This window comes from Manis javanica, chromosome 7, assembly GCF_040802235.1.
Source record: "Manis javanica isolate MJ-LG chromosome 7, MJ_LKY, whole genome shotgun sequence".
Taxonomy (NCBI): domain Eukaryota; kingdom Metazoa; phylum Chordata; class Mammalia; order Pholidota; family Manidae; genus Manis; species Manis javanica.
This window is the reverse complement of record NC_133162.1, coordinates 135962619-135984371: the sequence shown is the minus strand read 5'-3', so window position 1 is coordinate 135984371 and position 21753 is coordinate 135962619. Positions and strand designations below refer to the sequence as shown.

Genomic DNA, 21753 nt, shown 5'->3' with positions numbered 1-21753 from the left:
GCGGCAGGTGCAGAGCAGCGGTTCTCACGGGGGTTGCCCTGGCTGCGTCGCCATCAGATAGGAGCCTGTTAACACTCATTGTAAAGGCACGAATTCAAAGCGTCCGGCCCCACCCAGACCAATGAATCATAAAGCTCAGGAGGTGGGACCAGCAATCTTGGGCTCCAGAAGATGTTGATGCCCAAGTTTGAGAATCACTGATGCAGGGCCTTGTAGGCCATTGCAAAAGCTTTGTATTTTATTACAAAATAAATTCCTAGAGTTTTGAGCAGAGAAATAACAATCTGATTTAATATTAACGGATCACTCTACCGTAGCTGCTATGTTGAAGGTAGACTTTTAAAGAGTCAAGGGCCGCTATTGCAGCACAACAGTTGAAAAATTGCTGACTTGGGGTAAAAGTGAACAGGGTTTCCAGTCTGAATGTGATTTGAAGATTGAGCAGGGCTTGCTGGCTGGCCGAATATGGAAAATGAGAGAAAATTAAACGCTAACGCCCAACATTTTTGCCCTGTTCAAGTGCCAAAAGTTGCATGCCTTAGGGAAGGGGAGGTTTGAAGGGCGGTTTTGGACATCCTGAATGTGAGTGGTTGTATTAGTCTTCTCAAGTACCACAATAAAATACCATAGACTGTGTGACTTAATGTAAATTTATTTTCTCAGTTTTGGAGGCTGGTAGGTCCTGCTTGCTTCCTCTTGCAGATGGTCACCTTCTTGTCTTTTCTCTGTGCCCTCACATGGGGGTTGAGGGGATAGTCAGGCTCCCTGGTATATCTTGCTCTTCACATAACGGTACCAGCCTTATGACCTCATTTAACCTTTATCACCTCAGTCTCTTATCTCCAAATACAGTGTGACATTGGTGGTCAGGGATTCAACATAAGAATTTGGGGAAGATGCAATTCAGTCCACAGCAGTGGCCAATTACACCATTAAGTGAAGTATCAAGAAGACAGCTGGATATAAGTTTGAAGTTCCGGGACCTAGAACTATGTTTGGTAATTGTCAACATGTCTATAATATTGAAGCTATAGAACTAATTGAGGTTACCTAAAGAATGAATGTAGGTAAAGAAAGGTCTGGAATTCTACAATACTAAAAAGGTTTATTCAACATGATCAAATAGGATTTTTTCCAGGGATGCAAGGATGGTTCAATATCTGCAAATCAAGTAACATGATATCAAATAACCACATCAAGAAAATGAAGGATAAAATCATGTGATCATCTCAAAAGACAGAGCATTTGACAAAATTCAGTATCCATTCATGATAAAAATTCTCAACCCAAAAAGTGGGTATAGAGAGAATATGCATCAACATAATAAAGGCCACATGTGACAAACTCACAGTAACAAGGTAAAAAGCGGAAAACTTTTCCTCTAAAATCAGGAACAAGACAAGGATGCCCGCTCTCACCATTTTCATTCAACGCAGTACTGGAAGTTCTAGCCATAGCAATCAGGTGAGGGGTAAAAAACACACCCAAATAAATAAGGAAGAAGTAAAACTGTCACTGTGTAGATGACATAATACTATACATAGTAAGTCCTAGAGAATCCACCAAAAAACTGTTAGAACTAATAAATGAATTTGGTAAAGTTGCAGGATACAAAATTAATATACAGAAATCTGTTCTGATTCTATATATTAATAAAAAGCTAGCAGAAATAAATTAAAAAGCAATCCCATTTAAAATTTAATCATAAAGAATAAAATACCTAGAAATAAATTTAACCAAGGAGGTGAAAGACCTACACTCTGAAAACTGAGACATTGATGAAAGAAATTGAAGCTGACAAAAATAAAAGGAAAGATGCCATGATCGTGGAATAGGAAGAATTAATATTGTTAAAATGGCCATATTCTCAGAGCAATCTACAATTCAATGCAATCCCTAACAAAATACCAATAGCATGTTTCACAGAACTAGAACAAATGGTAGAACAAACAAAAATTTGTATGAAACTACAAAAGTCCCCAAAATAGGCAAAGCAGTCTTGAGAAAGAAGAATAAGCCTAGAGATATCACAATCCCACTCAAACTAAACTACAAAGCTATAATAATAAAAAGAGTATGGCATTGGCACAAAAATAAACAGATTAGTGGAACACAACAGAGCCCAGAAATAAACCACACTTATATTGTCAACTAATCTATGATAACGGAGGCAAGAATACACAGTGGGAAAAAGACAATCTCTTCAATAAATGTTTAGTGTTCAGAAAACTAGACAGCTACATGCAAAAGAATGAAACAGTACCACTTTCTTATACCATATACAAAAATAAAATTCAAAGATGTAAATGTAAGACTTGAAACCTTAAAACTCCTGAGAGTAAATAGAAAAAGCTCCTTGATATTGATCTTGACAAGAAATAACAAGTGTTGGCAATGATGTGGAGAAAAGAGTCCTGGTGCACAGCTGGCGGGAATTTAAATTGGTGCGGCCACTGTGGAAAAATGTATTGATGTGCCCAAAAATATTAAAAGTAGAAATGACATTCAGTACAGCAATTCCACTTCGGTATTTATCCAGAAGAAACAAAAACACTAATTTGAAAAGATGTATGTACCCCCATGTGTATTTGTTTATTGCCTTATTATTTGCAATAGCCAAGATATGGAAGCAGCCTAAGTGTCCACCAACAGATGAATGGAAAAAGAAGATGTGGGGTATAGATATAAAATAGAATATTACCCAGCCATAAAAAAGAATGAAATCTTGCCATTTGCAATAACACAGATGGACCTAGAGGATATTATGCTAGTGAAAGAAGTCAGAGAATGACAGCTACCATATGATCTCACTTAACATGTGAAGTCTAAAAAACAAAACAAATGAACAAACAAAACAGACGCAGATTTATAAATACAGAGAACAAACTGGTAATTGTGAGATGGGAGAGGGTGGGGGATGGTCAAAATAGGTGAAGGGGATTAAGTGGTTCAAACTTCTAGTTATAATTTAGTTATAAGTAAATAATCACAGGGATGTAAAGTTACAGCATACATAGTCACTAATATTGCGATAACATTTTATGGTGACAGATGGTAACTACTTATTACAATCATGCTGAGCATTTTGCAGTATATATAAATGTTAAATCACTATGTTGTATGCCAATAACTAATATAATACTTCATGTCAACTATATTTCAATGAAAAATAGATTAATTTAAAAAGGGAGTGGGGGGCTCAGAAGAGTTTGGCCAGAACAAAACACCTCCATGGTGGCCTGAAGGAAGCACATCTTGTATGGAATGAGATGAAAGCGTGGAGTTGGGTTGAGCCAGTAAAAAAAGAAGAAAAAAAACAAGGTCTGGCAACATTTCACAGTGAAGTGGCTGAAAGACAAAGGAGAGTTGGGCAACACCAACTGAGGTGCAATTGGGCAACACCTGGAAGTACTGCTGCATGTCATCTCCAGGTGGAGGAAATGATCAAATGTGTGAGATGCTGCTGATCGCGCTCAACTGAAAACAGATTCAGCCACGGGATCTGCGGTGTGCAGGTCAGCTCTCACTGAATAGCCTTCAATGAATTGAAGGTGTGTCGGTTCAGGCCCTAAATGCCCCCTTACTCAAGAATTGGAGAAACCACACCTTCAAAACTTGCTTTCCCATATTTTCCTGCGGATTAACCTAGTGGCCCCACCCTCCCTGCAGGGCAGGCAGAGGACGGCCCCACCCACAACCCCAGCAGCAGCTCCTCCTCTCTGACCACAAAAGGCCAGCTGAGGCAAATGGCTGGGCCAGCCGCGGACTGAGATAGAGGGCTGCTGGCAGACAGACAGAAAGATGGCCCCACCCGCTGCCCGCCACCACCGGGCTCCACCACAAAGGAGACCCAGGCACTAGAGAGGAAAGAGTCTCGAGCTCCTGGGCACCACAGGGCACCTTCTTCACAAAGCCATTACTCTTTAGATCAGGAGGCAAAGAAGATCTACCTAATACAAAAGAAGAAACAGAGAATCTCTAACAAAAATGAGGGGCAGAGGAATATGTTCCAAAGAAAACTACAGGATAAGACACCAAAGAGGGCTAAATGAAACAGAGATCACCAATCTTCTTCATACAGATTTCAAAGTAACAGTCATAAATATGCTCACAGATCTGCGGAAAAGTACTGAAGATCTCAGGAAGAACTTCAATAAAGAGATACAAGAACTGAAAAAGAGCTGCTCAGAGCTGAAGAACATAGTAACTCATGGAGGGAATGGACAATAGATCACTGCAAGTAGAGGAGATAATCAATGAGATGGAAATTAGAGAACAGGAACATAACGAAACTGAGGAACAGAGAGTAAAAAGAATCTCTAGGAATGAAAGAAGGATAAGAGAGCTGTGTAACAACGCCAAGCAAAACAGTATTCTCATAATAGGGGTACCAGAAGGGGAAGAGGGAGACACAGGGGTAGAAAGTCTCTTTGAGGAAATAATTGTTGAAAACTTTCCTAATCTTGGGAAGGAAAAAGACACTCAGGTCATGGAAATGCAGAGAGCCTAGAAAAAGAACCCGAGGAAGACAACCCCAAGACATATAATAATTAAAATGGCAAAGAATAAGGATAAGGAGAGAGTACTGAAGGCAGCGAGAGAGAGAAAGAAAAATCACTTATGGGGGAAAGCCCACCAGGCTATCAGCAGACCTCAGCAGAAACTTCACAGGCCAGAAGGGAGGGGCATGAAATATTTAATGTATTGAAAAAGAAGGACCTTCACCCAAGAATCGTCTACCCAGGGTATCATCATTCAACTCTGAAGTCAAGATTAAACACTTCTCAGATTTAAAAAAAAAGGCTGAGGAATTTAACCACTAAATTGGCATTACAGGATATGTCAAGGGGACTTCTGTAGATGGACATGTTCTAAGCCAAAACAGTTTTCACCAGTGAAAATAAACCCACAGTAAAGGTAGTAGACCAATTACTTACCAAACAAGTATGAAATTAACCCAAAAAAAAAGAGTAGTGAAACCAACTATATACAAAATCAGTCAAGGGATACACAAAAAAGTGCAGATTATGACATCTAATACATAAAGTGTGGAGGAAGAAGAAAAAATTACTTTTACATTTTTTTTTTAAATAAAACAATCAGCAACTTCATATGGACTGTTAAGCAGTTAGGAAGCTATCCTTGAACCATATGGTAACCACAGCCAAAAGCCTGTAATAGATATACAAAAAAATGAAAAGGATAAATCCACTCACAACGCTAAAGAACGCCATCAAATAATAAGAGAAGAATGTAAGAGAGGAAGAAAGGAACAGAGAGGAACTATAAAACAACCAGAAGAAAAAACAAAACAAAACAACCACAAGACAAAATGGCAATAAGTGAATACCTATCAATAATCACATTAATTGTAAATGGACTGAAGGCACCAATCAAAAGACACAGAGTGGCAGAATGGACAAAAAAACAAGACCCATCTATATGCTGTTTACAAGAGACTCATTTCAGACCCAAAGATATACACAGACTATAAGTGAAGGGTGGAAAAAGATATTTCATGCAAATAATAGAAAGAAGTAGGAGTAACACTACTTGTATCAGACAAAATAAATTTCAAAACAAAGAAAGTAACAAGAGACAAGGACACTGCATAAAGATAAAGGGCTCAGTCCAACAAGAGGATATAACCATTATAAGTATCTATGCACCCAACATAGGAACACCTAAATATGTAAAACAAATACTAACAAAATTAAAAGGTAAAATAGATTGCAACTCATTTGCTTTAGGAGACTTTAACACTCCACTCACATCAATAGATCAACCAGACAGACAATAATGGAACAGAGGCACTGAACAATACCTGAGGTCAGATGAACATTAGGTCAGATGAACTTCTGTCTACAGAACATTCCACCCAAAACCAGCAAAATATACCTTTTTCTCAAGTGATCAAGGAATGTTCTCCAGAATAGATCACATACTAAGCCACAAAAAGAGCTTCAATAAATTTAAAAAGATTAAAATTCTATCAAGCAACTTCTCAGACCACAATGTACAAAACTAGAAATAAATTACACAAGGAAAGCAAAAAGCCTGCATACACATGGAGGTCAAACATGTGTCTAAATAATCAATAGATCAGTGAACAAATTAAAACAATTCAAGGAATACATGGACACAAATGAAAACCAAAATATAATAGTCCAAAATCTCTGAGACACCACAAGAGTTCTAAAAAGGAAGTACCCAGCAATACAGGCCTACCTCAAGAAGCAGGAACAATCCCAAACAAACAGTCTAAACTGACAATTAAAGAAATCAGAAAAAGAATAATGATACCCAAAGTTCGTGGAAGGAGGGACATAATACAGATCATAGCATAAATAAATAACAGAATGAAACAGAAAAATTAACAAAACCAAGCACTGGTTCTTTGAGAAAATAGATAAACCCCTAGCCAGACTTATCAAGAAAAAAACAGAAGAGAGTACACACATGAACAAAATCAGAAATGAAAAAGGAATAGTCACAATGGATACCGCAGAAATACAAATACTTATTAGAGAATTCTATGAAAAATTATACGTCAATAAACTGGACAACCTATAAGCAATGGACAAATTCCTAGAAAAATACAACCTTCCCAGACTGACCCAGGAAGGAACAGAAAATCTGAACAGACCAACTACCAGCAATGAAATTAAACTGATAATCAAAAAACTAACAATCAAAAACCCAGGACCTAATGGCTTCACAGCTGAATTCTACCAAACATTTAAAGAGAGCTAATACCCACACCCTTCTTAAAGTATTCCAAAAAGTAGAAGAGGAGGGAATACTTCCAAACTCATTCTGTAAGGCCAGCATTACTCTAATACCAAAACCAGGTAAAGGGACTACAAAAAAAGAAAATTATATACCAGTATCCCTGATGAACATAGATGCAAAAATGCTCAACAAAATATTAGCAAATCAAATTAAAAAACACATCAAAAGAATCATCCATCATGATCAAGTGGGAATTTATTCCAGGGATGCAAGGATGGTATAATATTCGTGAATCAATCAGTGTGATACACCACATTAACAAAAAGGATAAAAATAAGAAGTACATGATCACCTCAGTAGATGCTGAAAAAGCATGTGACAAAATCCAACATTTAGTCATGATAAACTCTCAACAAAATGGGTATAGAGATTACGTACCTTAACATAATAAAAGCCACATATGACAAACCCACAGGTAACATTATACTCAATGGTGAAAAGCTGAAAGATTTTCTTCTAAGAACAAAAACAAGACAAGTATGTCCACTTTCACCACTTATTCAACATAATACTAGAGGTCCTAGCCTAGCAATCAGACAAGACAAATAGAAGGTATTCAAATTATTAAGAAAGAAGTTAAACTCCCTATTTGCAGACATATTATACATAGAAAACCCTAAAGACTCCACCAAAAAACTATTAGAATAAATGGATCCAGGAAAGTTGCAGGATACAAAATTACTACACAGAAATCTGTTGTGTTCCTATATACTAACAACAAACTAGCCAAAAGAGAAATCAAGAAAACAATTCCATTTACAGCTACACCAAAAATAATAAAATACCTAGGAATAAACCTAATAAAGGAGGTGAAAGACCCACTCTGAAACACTCATGAAAGAAGACACAACTAAATGGAAATCTATCCCACGCTCATGGATAGGGAGAATTAATATTGTCAAAATGGCCATCCTGCCCAATTTACAGATTAAATGCAATCCCTATCAAAATATCAACAGCATTCTTCAAGGAACTAGAACAAATAGTTCTAAAATTCATATGGAACCTTTACAAAGGACCCTAAGTAGTCAAGCAACCCTGAGAAAGAAGAATGAAGCTGGGGGGATTACGCTCCCTGACTTTAAACTATACTATAACGCTATAGTAATCAAAATGGTATGGTACTGGCACAAGAAACAGACTCATAGATCAATGGAACAGAATAGAGTGCCCAGATATAAACCCATGCATATATGGTCAATTAAAATATGAGAAAGGAGTCATGAATGTACAACAGGGAAAAGACAGCCTGTTCAATAGGTGGTGTTGGGAAAACAGGACAGCTACATGCAAGAGAATGAAACTGGATTCCTGTCTAATTTCGTACACAAAAGTAAACTCAGAATGGACCAAAGACCTGGATGTAAGACATGAAACTATAAAATTCTTAGAAGAAAACATAGGCAAAAATCTGTTCAACATAAGTATGAGCTATTTTTTTCCTGGACACATTTCCTCACACAAGGGAAACAAAACAAAAAATGAACAAGTGGGACTACACCAAAAAAGCTTCTATACAGCAAAGGACACCATCAGCAGAACAAAAAGGCAAGCTACAGTATGGAAGAATATATTTGTAAATAATTATTTGGATAAGGGGTTAATATCCAAAATATATAAAGAGCTCATACACCTCAACACCAAAAAACAACCCAATTAAAAAATGGGTGGAGTACTTGAACAGACATTCCTCCAAAGAAATACAGATGGCCAACAGGCACATGAAAAGATGCTCCTCATTGCTTATCATCCAGGAAATCCAAATCAAAACCACACTGAGAAGCCACCTCACACCAGTCAGAATGTCTACTATCCAAAATACTAGGAATAACAAGTGTTGGCAAGGATGTGGAGAAGAGGGAGCCCTCCTACACTGAAAAGGGAACTGGTGTAGCCACTGTGCAAGCAGTATGGAAGTTCCTCAAAAGACTAAAAATAGAAATACCATTCAACCCAGTAATTCCACTTCTAGGAATCTACCCAAAGAAAACAAAACCTGATTCAAAAATATATACCAGCCCTATGTGTATTGCCATAGTATTTACAATAGCCAAGATATGGAAGCAACCCAAGTGTACGTCAATAGATGAATGGATAAAGATGGGGTACATGTACACAATGGAGTTTATTCAGCCATTTAAAAAAAAACCCTGCCATTTGTGACAACAGAACAGTATGACAACCTAGAGGGTGTTATACATGAAATAAGCCATGTGATTTCACTTATATGTGGACTCTAAACCCAAAGTAAACCAAATGAACAAAATAGCAGTGGCTCATAGACACTAAGAAGTGACTGGTGGCTACCATGGGGAAGGGATTGGGGTGGGTTGGGGGGAGGGTAAGGGGCATAAATGGGGACAAAAACTCTCAATTATAATATAAGTTGGTCACACATAAGTTGGATGGTAATACACAATGAAGAATACAGTGAATGATTCTGTAACATCTTCCTACGTTGACAGACAGTAACGGCACTAGTGGAGGATCTAGTAATGTGGGTAACTGTTGAACCACTGTGTTGTATACTGAAGCCACCTTAAGGTTGTATACCAATGATACTTCGATAAAAAAAAAAAAAAAGAGCAGTTCAGGGGCCAGCAGGGACCAGGCCACGATGCACTCAGGTCTGCTGACTCTGTGGGCTGCCTCCTTGGTTTGAGAGTTTAGTGCCATCACCCCAGTGGGCTCCTCAGGATAGATGGTGGGGCCCGTGAGGATTATTTTCAGGTCTCCCAACTGAGTGGAATTCATCTACCTAGGCTGCAGACTTGTTTGCGACCCATGTCGCTTTTTCCTTCTGATTTTTCTCCTTTCTGAAATGGAACTGTCTATGGTCCTGCCCTACCATTGTACTTTTGAAGCAGGTAGGTAGTCTGCTTTCACAGGCTCACAGATCAAGAGGAATTGTGCTCCACCATTAATCATACCCTGCATCTTAGCCATAATTAACTTACATGAGATTTGAGTTGATGCTGTTATGATTTAGATTTTGGGAGATATTGGGCTGGGGTGAATGTATCTTACGTATAGCAAGGGTATTTTTAGGGACCAGAGGACAAATTGGTAAAGGTTTGTGTGCCCCCAACCCCCAAGAATTTTGAAGTCCTAACCTCCAGTTCCTCAGAATGTGACCTTAGAAATAGGGTCTTTACAGAGGTAAGTAAGTTAAAATGAGGCCACTAGGGTGGATCCTAATCCAGGATGACCGGTGTCCTTATGAAAAAGGGAAGCACACACCGGGAAGACACGTGAAGTTTTGCTGCCACAAGCCAAGGAATGCCTAGGGCTACGAGCGGCCGCCAGAGGCAAGTCTGCCCCTGCAGGTCTCAAGAGGAAACTCGGCCTTGTCAATACTTCCAGACTTCGAGCCTCCAGGGCTGAGACAGCAAATCTCTGAAGTCATGTAAGTCACCCAGTTTGTGGTACTGTTACAACAGCCCCTATTGTTGAACACGTAGAGCTCACTTTTGGTTAATATAGATGTATTAGCACATCTGCAATCATTTCCACAGGATTAATTCCTAGATAATAGTTAATTCCTGGGTCAGAGGCTATACAAGGTTCTAAAGCTTTTCACTTGCGTTGCTAAACTGCCTTCTATGTAAGGGTTTTGATTTAAATGATCTCCAGTACAATGGAAGTGACCATTCCTTACGCTGTTGACAGTAGGCTTTGTTTTGATCACTCAATTTCTGATTTGGGTAATCAAATATCCTGAAAGGTATACCAGCACACGCTGGGTAGGACATTATAGACTTACATCCTGGAAAGATCTCATGCCAATGTTTCTAGGTTAGTCTGTGCTTGACCTAGAAAGTAATCAACTCAAAACAAGAGCAACAACTGAGAACACGGTGTGTTCAGGAGCAGATCTGGACAAACCAGTCACAGTGGAAATAAATATCAGCTTTATTAACACTCAGAAGTGCCATTCATTTATATTCATTCCATAGTCCAGAAGGTTACTTAAAGTAAGCCTTTGCCCCACAATCTTTCAAAAAATGAACTAACATATAAGAAAAGCAATTTTCATTGTGCTAATTATTGCAGGCCTTCATGCACGATAAATCTAAACAAAGATGTGTGCCAACAATATACAAATTTCCATATAAACAAAGTCATTGATCACTAACAAAATATAAACATGGTTTTTTCACATAAGATTTTTTTTAAAAAAACCTATTTACCAGCAAGAAAAAACAAGTACATAAAAATTATAAAACTCAGAGATTTTATACATTTTTACAAGCACAATTTTGAATGAACAACACAAAGTCAAAATGTGCATGAAATGTGGCAAGTACCACACTGTATCTGGCTTCTGGTAAATTTTTCTAATCACACCGGCTCCTTGTAACATAAGCTAGTGACATTCAACTTCAACAGTGGACTTCACTCCTAACACAAGTAATTTTACAAGGTACCGCATATTAAAAACAAGGTTTCCCCTAAGTACAGTAACACTGTCAGATTGGAAAGTCAATTTCCAATTCTTGTTCTGCCAGTTACTTAAAATACACAGTACAGTATAAAGATACAATATTGTATGTTTGGATATTTCTAAACCAATTTATAGTCAATTACAGAGGAACACAATATGTCAATGAACTGTTTTGTAAATGGGTCTGACTTTGCCCAGTAAGATAAAAACTACAAGTTGAAATCTTGGGGGTAGAATAAAGGAAGTATTCAAAAACAAAAGGACAAGCCAACAGCAACTGGATTATATCTCCAGCTGGAAAAATCTTGACATCTCTACAAGACAATTTACTTGCTTACATTTTTCTATAGCTCTGAGAAGTCAAAGCCACTTTAGTAGACAGTATGTTTTGCTACTGCTTAAACTTATCTTTTCCTCTTAATATGCATTTCATAGAACCTTCAAAAGAGAATTCAATATCTTCCTTGTAAGAGCATTTTAATTGATATCTGAGTAAATCTGCATCCAATTCTGGGAATACAAATACATTCTGAATGGTTAAAAACAAAATTAAAAAAATATTTTTCATCAGCCAGCTGAAAATATATTCATATAGTAAATAATCTCTCAGAAAGCTTTAACATATATTTAATTATTCTAACTAAACAGTACCCTTATAAAACAAGTTCATAAAAATGTAGAAATGAAATGAAAATAAGAAGTTACTGGGATATATATACATGTGCCTACAAACAGAGACAGACATCTCCACACACACACATTCCAATATGCAATATTACAAGCACACTTGCAACTTAGCCATGAGTTTTAGAATACATATACAATCAGAAAGTGATGTTGAACTCCTGAGTTCTTCAAGAAAGAGAGAACCATAGGTAAGTATACTTTGTGAAAGCAAGAAGAGCCATTTAAATCAGTAATAGCAGTGCAGGTACTGATGGCTACATCTTGGAAGAAGTTAAAACACAGACAGACAGTAGTTCAACGCACGCATTCAGGATGTTCATCACCCATTAACAATTATTGGTCAGAGTAGTAAGTCAGTGTACAAATTAAACATTTCCAAAAATGTGCAAAAAAGTCAACCTTGATAGGAAATACATAATTATAAACTGTCCAGCAATCAACTAAGATTAAAAACATTTACAGAGAGAAACTAATAGATTAAATATAAAGAATTTAATGGTTACATTTAAAAATGTACATTAAGTCAAAGGGTAACTTTACAAATTGATAATTATAGTTTGCAACGATTCAAAGTTTATTCTCAAATTTATCCAAGTTTACTCTTATTTACAATGATATCTGAATAAAAAAAGAACCATGTGAAATGTAAGAGATGTCAGACATTAAAAGTATTTTTGGTATTAATTCTTTTATAATATTTCAGAAAGCAGGGTAGCAAATTTTAAAACCAATAGCAATAGAAAAAATGTAAACCTTTTACTTACTAATTAAGATTGTATTAAAAACAATTGTTCTTAGAGTATTCTTATTCTTAGATGCACTTTTTACCAAACAGGGTGTGTTGCAAGGGTTGGGCCCACTTTCTTTCCAGCTCAAATGTTTCCACTAGTCCTTTCTCCTTATTCCAGGTGGAAAAAAGTCTTTGGGAAAAGGAAATTATATCAAATCCATTTTGGAGCCTAAATACCTGACAGTTTTAAGACGTGATTTTGTTGTTTCTCTCCCCCTTCCAAGTAATGCTAATGACAAAATCACCACTAGTTACTTACACTTTTAAAAATCAATTCTAAAAAAATTTGAAGTGAACACAAAAGTGCTTTTCAGTATAGTCACAAACTTTACTGTTTAAAACTGGCATTAAGGGGCTGAGAAGTTATTTGGGGACAAATTCTGCATGCATACTGGAGAGCAGACTCTTCCGTAATGTTTCAAAATGTTTATGGCACAAAGCAGACATCAGTCCATAACCTATTTTTCTTCACAGCTTTCCTGAAATGCCCCTCAAGTCAAATACAAGTTCATAAATGTAAAGACACTAGGAAGAAAGTACACCACAACCTGAGGCATCATATGTCAATGTGTATGTATATGCACCTACGGTCAAGGACATTTAAGATTGGCACGTGTACAAGCTCAAGTTCATAGTGTCTATGTAGTTCCATAACAGCTGAAGTAAATTCTGCATGTCTAAATGCACACACTGAACACCTGTCTTTTACTGGAAGGGTAGACTGAGATACTCCTAGTGCCTGCTTTATCATTTCTATCCTATTCAGCTACACGTGGGCAGAAGTAACAGTGCTATTAATTTGGCTATGTGTGCAGGGAATATACAAGCTTTGGTTTAAGTGATTCTGATAATACAGATTGTAAATACAAACAAGTCATCCGGCACAGGGAATAACAGTACTAACTTAATGCCTTTGCTATTATTAACAAAAATATTACTGTCAATTAAAATGCACAACTATGAAAAATACAGATTATGTAAGAGACTGTATACAGGCAACAGATAACATCTGTTCCCTTCTTTACTATAGCTGTTGAGTCCTCCCTTAACTTTCTGAAACTAAACTGGGAAGGTCCTCTAGGCCCGAGAGCCTATGGCCACCTACAGCCTGAATGGCAAGCACAGACGGCTGGCCTTGCTGCTTCCCACACCTCATGTGGCATCTGTCCTGACAGTGGCACATGCCAAAGCACAGCTAAAGGCAACTTAAGAAGGAGCAGTGCCTTCCCAGCCAACCAAAAAGAGGTGTAAGACAATTTCCTTGTGAACACTTGGTAAGCTAAGGAAGCCTGTTCTGATAATGTCCGGCAGAATTTCTATTCCAAAGAGTTCATGAAGTATGCAAAATCAGTTACTTCCTATTTAAGAATTATATATAAGCTCTTTATATACACAGATACAAATTCCATTTTAATCTACTTTTAGGAACCAAGAGCTTGGCAATTTACAATAAATACCTTTATTAAACAATCATTTGTACTAGCTACCTGTGGGGAATGAGCTGGCATTCCTATCCAAGCGTGATGACACCCATCCCTCATCAGTTGGCCATAAACACATCTGCGTTGCTCCTCCGAGAACAGACACTAACCAATTGAACATTCACACTTTTTCTTTCCTTTCCGTGCCTATCCAACTCCAAACACAGACGCACAGACACGGACACACACACTTCACAAAAAAGCTAGAGTTTTAGTCAAAATGCTAGTTAAAGAAGTTAAGTTTTAGAATTCACTCCCTGGATCTCTTACGCACTGACTTCTGTCTCATTATTGCCTTAGCAGTAAATCACTTAAATCACCTCTATAAGGGCAGAAACCACCCTTCCAGCTCTGTATCAAAGTCACAACTGAACAGTGACATGCAGAGAATCTCACCACCATCAAGGTGACTGAAATTAAGTCATCAACCTGGAGAACAGTTTACTAGGTCTCTTTAGAATCAGAGTACTTTTCTATCCTTATCTTGGGAATTTGTGTCTAGTGGAGATTGCAATATGTCTATCACAGAATAATGCTGATGTTTTCCTTCCAACATTAAAAAAAAAAGTAGAAAAGGGTAGGAGGAGGAAGCAGGCATTAAGAAGCCGGGCCAGTACAGTCTGAGGCCAAATGAACTCTTGAAGCCTACTGATTTTGGAAAAACCTTCAATTCAGTGGGTAACTTGAATTATTATTGATACAAAATAAAATTAAGGCATACAGAGAAAAAGGCACTACCAAAAATGAACTAAATTGCTTTTCATTAACATTTAACCAACCTCAAAATTCAAGTAGATATGAACATTACTTTTGTAATAAAGGCAAACTTAATTGGTCTTAATGGGTCCCAACAATAAAGTCTCAAGAATATCCTGATCTTGGTATAAACAACATATTGACAGAATTCAATTTCCATCAAATGTTTTGTGTATTTTAACAATTTTGACCAAAAGAATGAACTTTTTTCTTCAAAAGAAACAGAAAAAAAAACTGTTATGGAATAAATGCCTCCCATCACTGGAACAATTTAAGCAGAGGCTGGGTTTTTAAGAGGGAGTCCTGAGAGAGGCTACTGATCCACGGGAGTCCCTCCAATTTGGGGATACCTTTAATTCCCTGTTGTTAATGACATTTTAGTTTATAAAAGCCAGTAGATTACTCAAAATTGCTTTCCCCTCACTTCATAAAAAATAAGAACATTTTAAAACACGCTTGCTGAACTTCTGGAGTTAAGGTGTGCCGTAAAGTAAGTACACACCTGCCCATGTTTCCTCCTAGACCGCGACCTCCTACAGAATAGGCTAATTCAGTACCTGACACAAGAAGCCCCAATTATTGAATAAGCAAATAAAAAAGATTCATCTTATTAAGGAAAAAAGTGATAGAATCCTATACTTAATTGACACCAGGTGATTTTATATGAAGCTATTGGTCCTCAGGCCCCAAATGAAATCATTGGCACAGGATTGCCACAGGCCAGAGAAATCTGGTGAACATCATGGCTTTTACATCCAAGTTCGGTCATCTCTTAAGAATAAGGCCATCCTTAGTCAGGTTTTATTTTCTTAGTGATGTCATATATCTCAGATCAACTCAATCTCAGAAATACTACAGACCAGACCAGACCTGACATATGTTAAGAAGTAGCAGAAAGCTACTCTAAAGAAATAATTCCACCTTTTTAATATAGTTTCTACTGGGAATAAGATAAAGATAAAAGGTCAATTTACTCTGATACACATTTTAATTTGTCTTTTACAGCTCAGCCTGTGCAGTAACATTTCAATCTCTTAAATACAAATTGAGGTTGTGCCTTTGAAATCTAACACAACAGTCTTTCACCATTTTTCAAGTTAGAAACATGTTTTGCTGAATAAGGAAAATTGAAAAAATTTCAAGATACTCACACTGAAAATTTCAGTGTGTATACTTTTAAATACATTTAAAATAATTGCCAACCATCAAATTTTTCATTAGTCATCAATATTTCTCAACCCTTTTATTCAGTACACATTGCGATGTAATAGATCTTACATTTGGTCCAAGTCCAAGCGCAAGCCAAGCCATTGTGGGTCTCAGGCCTACGTAGAAAGGTATTTCCTGAAAAGCACGTAAGACTGCAAGTGAATCTTCTCCAGCACCAGAAGTCTGCCACTATCAAAGCAGAACGCATTTTAAAGGCACAAAGTCAGCAGTCTGGCCATTTTCCAGCCTCAGCAAAGAAACATTACAGTATAGAAGAATCAAGTTGTGCACTTAAAAAACAAAACACATTTAGAGTCACCTTAAAACAGTTCAAATTTCATTTGTTGATCCATACCATTCAGAAAGAAAAAATTGGAGTGTTATATACCTAACTGCCCCTAGTAAAGGTGTTGCCTTTCAAAACATTCCTAAGTTTACTTTTGGTCTGCCATACCTCACCCCACTTCAAGCTTTTTTGTTCTAGTAGTTTTTATATATTAACTTTTATTGTGGCTTTTGGTACCTTTACATCTTATTTGAAATAAATTCATATCACATTTTATATAGTAACTCTGTAAACTATTAGTCTATTTTAAAGTCTTTACATAAAGAACAATACTTCCCCATATTTTTCTTATAAAACAAAGGTCTTCTGCAGCAGTGTTAAAGTAGTAGTTTCTTTTCAGATGATTTTATTTTCTATAGCATTAAGAAAAGAAAAACAGACTGAAAAGGCAAACAATTTTGCTTTGGGTTTCACAGTCTCTCGAGATTTCTCTCGGAAGAACAAACACGTCTCATACTCTGCACTGCTGACTACCCTGACAGACCAAGAATGAGCCAGAAGGGGATAACAACCACATACACACACAAAGGGAAAGTCCACTGGTACAGACACCATGGTCTTGCTCAAGTAGAAGAGATGTCCTCACTCATAAAAGATGAAGAAATTATTGTAATAGATCCACACCCTTGAAGACTGTATTTTAGTACAAGATTTGGCAGCTGATTTTCCTGGGGGAGGGGGCTACTGATTTGTATGCTTCCTTGCAAGCAGCTTACTTTAATTTTCAGGGTAGGGGAGAAGCTTTGAGAACTACGTTTGTGCTCTGACTTCCTCTCAAACTAGCTAGTGAAATTTCAATGTCAGATCGCACCTTGACACAGTAAACCAAGGCCTATCTCACTTCAGAAACAAAGTATTTTAAAACAGTCCCTAAAACAGCATACCATTTAGCAGAAAATGAAATACCTGAGCCCCTTATAAGTCCCATCAAAGGCATCACATTTAGGGCTTCCAGGAAGACTACTGCTTCCTAGGCCTTTAAAAATAAAGTACTTAGCACCTGCTTTATAGGCTGAAGAAAAACGGCAAGTGGCCGAATTACTGACATCATTCATGTTTCTCAGGAGCCCAAGTCCATTAGAGACAGTGGACCTTTCCCAGCTGGTCCTTCCACCAAATGTCCAGACGCTCAGCAGATACATACCTGGCAGTTTGTAACCTTCTTAAAAAGTAGTTAATACTTTGTTTTGATATGCTTTTCTTTTCAACAGGTTCTGTTTAAATTCACTTTGTTTCTAAAATGGAAGTTACTGACTTAGGCGCCATATGCAGCTGGCAAGGAAGGGATTGCTACTTACTGTTCCTTGGGTCACTCACCCTGGACTTGAAGGAGTGATCTCTGCTCTTGTAAAACCCTCACTATGCATTGTATCACTTTCGCTCTGTAATTTACTTTTTGAAAGGAACCTGCTTTGTAAAGGGCCGTTTTCAGCTTATAAGTGGGGCTGGTCTTTACATCAGGGTTCTTAGCTTTGGCACCTTTGACACATGAGGCAGGAGAGCTCTCTGTTGGGAGAGGGGTGCTGTGTGTACTCTAGTTTGTTCAGCAGTATCCTTGGCCACTACCCACTTGGTAGTACTAGCATCCTCCCAGTTGGGACAACAAAAAATGACACCAGGCGTTGACAAATGCCAAGCAAAATCCCCACCATGCCACCCTTGAGAACCAGTTTAAATGACAGCCATTCTTCAGATGCTTCAGTACCTGTGACCCCAAGAACATGACACAGCTTTGACACTGGGGTACTCCGGGTTAAACATTCAGTTCCTAAAGAATGTTATCTATGAGGAATCAAGCTAGAAACAGGAAGATTTAGTATACATGATGTTAATTATTTCTCCTTTTCCTTCACCTTGGGGCTTTCCCTCTCATGTAAAGAACACAGTTTAAAATACAATAAACACTCTGTTCTTCCTTTCATTGTTTCTGTTGACTGGCAAGTGTGGTCTCTTCTGCTGCTCACACATTTAAGCAGAACAATCTCCTTTGTCTTTTAATGTGGATTTGCTCATTGACTTCCTGTATCTGCTTTCAAATAAAATGGTAACCTTTTTTTTTTTTTTCAGCAGAAAGCTATCCCTCAAGGTTTACGGATTCCAGTAACATGGACCTATTATAGTGTAGTCGCAATCATACTGGTTAGGATTAACAGATAAACATACCTCTTAGAGATTATTATTTTCTATAAAGATTCCTACTGAGCAAAAAGCTTGGTGGACAGAGGTTAGGATCTAAAGAATACAGATATAAGAAGGAACCTATATTCTTTAAGTTGAGTACCTACCCTAAACTCAATTTTAGGGCTCAATCCCACAAATGAGGATCTACTTTAAATACTATCACTAAAAACTACAAATGACACATCATTTTCTTCCTGTTTTTCTCCATGTCCCCCTCACCACCCACCCGTCAGTGACATGGGGAGACTCTACAATCTTTAGGTATTCCAGATGATTTGTTTGTACTAAAAAGAGTGACTATGTACTAAAGTGCTTTATCTCTGAACCACATCAGTACATTATAAAAATTCTTTTTAAAAAAAGAAAAAAAAAAGGTTCAAGTCCTTGTAAGGAAAAAAAAAGATTAAATATAAAAAATTTAGGTTACTATTATTAAACAAATTTAACCAAGAATCAAGAGAAACACTTTCCCTCTTGTCCTTTTCTCCCCCGTCTCTCTGTATAAAAAAGCCAAACGCCGTGGGAGAGGCGCCCGCGCCAGGGCAGGGAGACGGCACAGCTAGTGGTAGTGCACGAACACGTGCCGCAGCAGCTCGTCGGCCGCCGGCCGCAGCTTGGCCTCCGTGAAGATCCGCTTGAGGAAATCCCGGGTATGGTCCGAGACGTGGGGCGGCAGCTTTGGGTTCGTGGGCTGCGTGGCGATTTTAAAGATGGCGGCCATGGCCTCAAACTCCGCCCATGGAGGCTTTTCGGTCAGCATCTCCACCACCGTGCAGCCCACGCTCCTGAAAGACACGCACGGCGTGTGACGCACGCGTCACACACGCACGCGTCACACACGCACGCGTCACACACGCACGCGTCACACACGCACGCGTCACACACGCACGCGTCACACACGCACGCGTCACACAGACGTTGCCATCCCGGAAGTAGGCCAGCCCGCTACGGAGTGAGGCGCGGGGGTCAAGGCCACACACATATCAACAGGGCTTGATTTCAAGTCTGAAGCTTGATTAAAAGGTTGCAATTAAATAAAACGGTAATTTAAACATATGATCAGTGAAAATAATTCACAATTTAAGGACTGAGGCAAATGGTTAGGCAAAGATCATTACTCACCTTAAAATTTTTGCTTTATACAATTTTCTAGCCTGATATTAAATGATGATTTTTTGTCTTCATCTTACAAAGAACACAAACATTAGAAATTCTCTATTTGCCTTGAGGTGCCTGAAATGAGTATCTACTAAACACTTTCCTGGTTGGGAAGTAGGAAATGGCCATTTTATGTTCTAACTTAAAATAACTAAGCAATTAAAATTAACTGAATTATAAAAGACTGACAATAAAGATTAATTACTTTTAAAGTTCTTCAGGGAAACAAAATGAAGGTAGCTTTCTAATGCTAAAGTTGCTTAAGATTAAATCCTTCCTAAAAGAAGACAGGTTCAAGGCCTCCATGCGGTCAATGACTGAGCCTCGAAGAGGCACAATCAAAATGATATCCTTGTAATCCTGACATCCCATTTCAAAAATACACAAGATAACTTAAATCTGGCTCAGTAAATTCCATCCTGGGTGGAAATACGTAAGAAGGCAGATGTTTTCAGGCAAACCCAGCACCAGACCTACCAGACATCGGCTTTTCGGCCATAGCCTTCTCCGCTGATCACTTCGGGGCTCATCCAGTACGGCGTGCCTGTGACAGACTTCATTCCCGTCCCCGACAGACAGATGGTTTGAAGCCGTTTGCTAGCCCCAAAGTCTCCTAGCTTGACATTGCCTGTTGAATCTCGCAGAATATTTGCACCTAAAAATAAGAAACATCCTCATTTCACTGTTTTTATTGGCAATTCGGAATATAAAAGAAAATGACAGAATTACTTAGTAGACTCTAATCTGTCTCTAAAATCAGGCCGCTCCTCATCTCCCCAGCAGTGCTTGGCATAATGCAAGGCACACGGTCATGAAGGATTTACCACATGAACACCAAATTTTAAAAGTCAATTGAGTGCTTCAGAACCCAAGAAGGTTCTCCCACTAAGAAGGGCTAGTGTGGGCGGTGGGGTGATGGGGGGAAAGGGGGTGAGGATGAAAAGGAAGAGCAAGGGGTAAAGGGCTAAGAGTGACACTCCAAGGACGCAGGAAGTCAACAGCGGCTGCAGACCGCTTCCCTGCTTGTCAGGAACTTCCTGAGAGGCCTTAATAATTACAATCTAGCACTTTCCCCCAGCCCCATATAACTTAATGTTACTTATTTCACATTTTACAGGTTTCTTAATATTGGGTTTGTTTGTATTAATTTTACTTCCCAATTTCTATATATAGTTTAGATTTCTAAACAAGCTTTGAGCTGTTTTGAATTTTCCTTGGCTCCTATAATAAACTTTTAAAATCTTATTTATTATAAACCAACCTTGCCTGCCCAGCTTGAAGAGGTCGCCGAGTTCTCCACTGTAAGTTACTCTTCTGCCTTCTCCACACTACATGCTTCAGAAAAAGCCCACTATGCACAGCCCACAATTCAGAAGTGAGAGCTATGCTCCAGGCAGAGTGGCTACATAAATCACCTGCGTGGGAGATCTGTCTCCTCTCTTCCATTTATTAAGTGACCATTCATTTATATCAGTATGAATACATGGATATCTATTTTATACTTTGGGTTATAATCCAATATGACTATTTTTTTGCTCACATTGTTTCAGCTTTGGACATTAGGAGCTCATTCTATTGGCTCCTGTGTCCCCCTGCCATAACCCAGTTGTGCTTTTGTTTGGTTTAGAGGTTTTTTCCTTGATTGGTTGTAGCATTTTCTTACTTACTGGCACCACAAGATGTGCCAGGTTCAACTAGTTGACTTCCCATCCCCGTCCTAGAATCAGCCATTTCTCTAAAGAGCCCTGGCTCCTTTTAGAGGAGAAGTATCAGAAACCAAGGTCTAGGCACTAGGGTCATTTATTTTTTTATTCTCTATTTTCCCCTTATCATTTTTTAAATTTAACCTTTTTTCCAGGATTGTAATTCTAGTTTCTGTCTTATATTTATATTCTCATTTCTAGCTTTT

General features: G+C 38.1%; 1 protein-coding gene across 6 annotated transcripts in view; it reads right to left on the bottom strand.

Moving 5' to 3' along the window:
• Positions 1–10680: 10680 nt before the first annotated feature.
• Positions 10681–21753, bottom strand: part of MAP3K2 (mitogen-activated protein kinase kinase kinase 2) — a 76958-nt gene continuing 65885 nt past the window's right edge. For all 6 annotated transcript variants that reach the window (XM_036995942.2, XM_036995941.2, XM_036995945.2 and 3 more), the window contains 2 exons: positions 20322–20499; positions 10681–19471 (listed from right to left, as the gene is read on the bottom strand). In XM_036995942.2, coding sequence (XP_036851837.1) covers positions 19246–19471; positions 20322–20499 — 404 coding nt within the window. In that variant the 3' untranslated portion in view covers positions 10681–19245. The remainder of the gene's footprint in view (positions 19472–20321; positions 20500–21753) is intronic.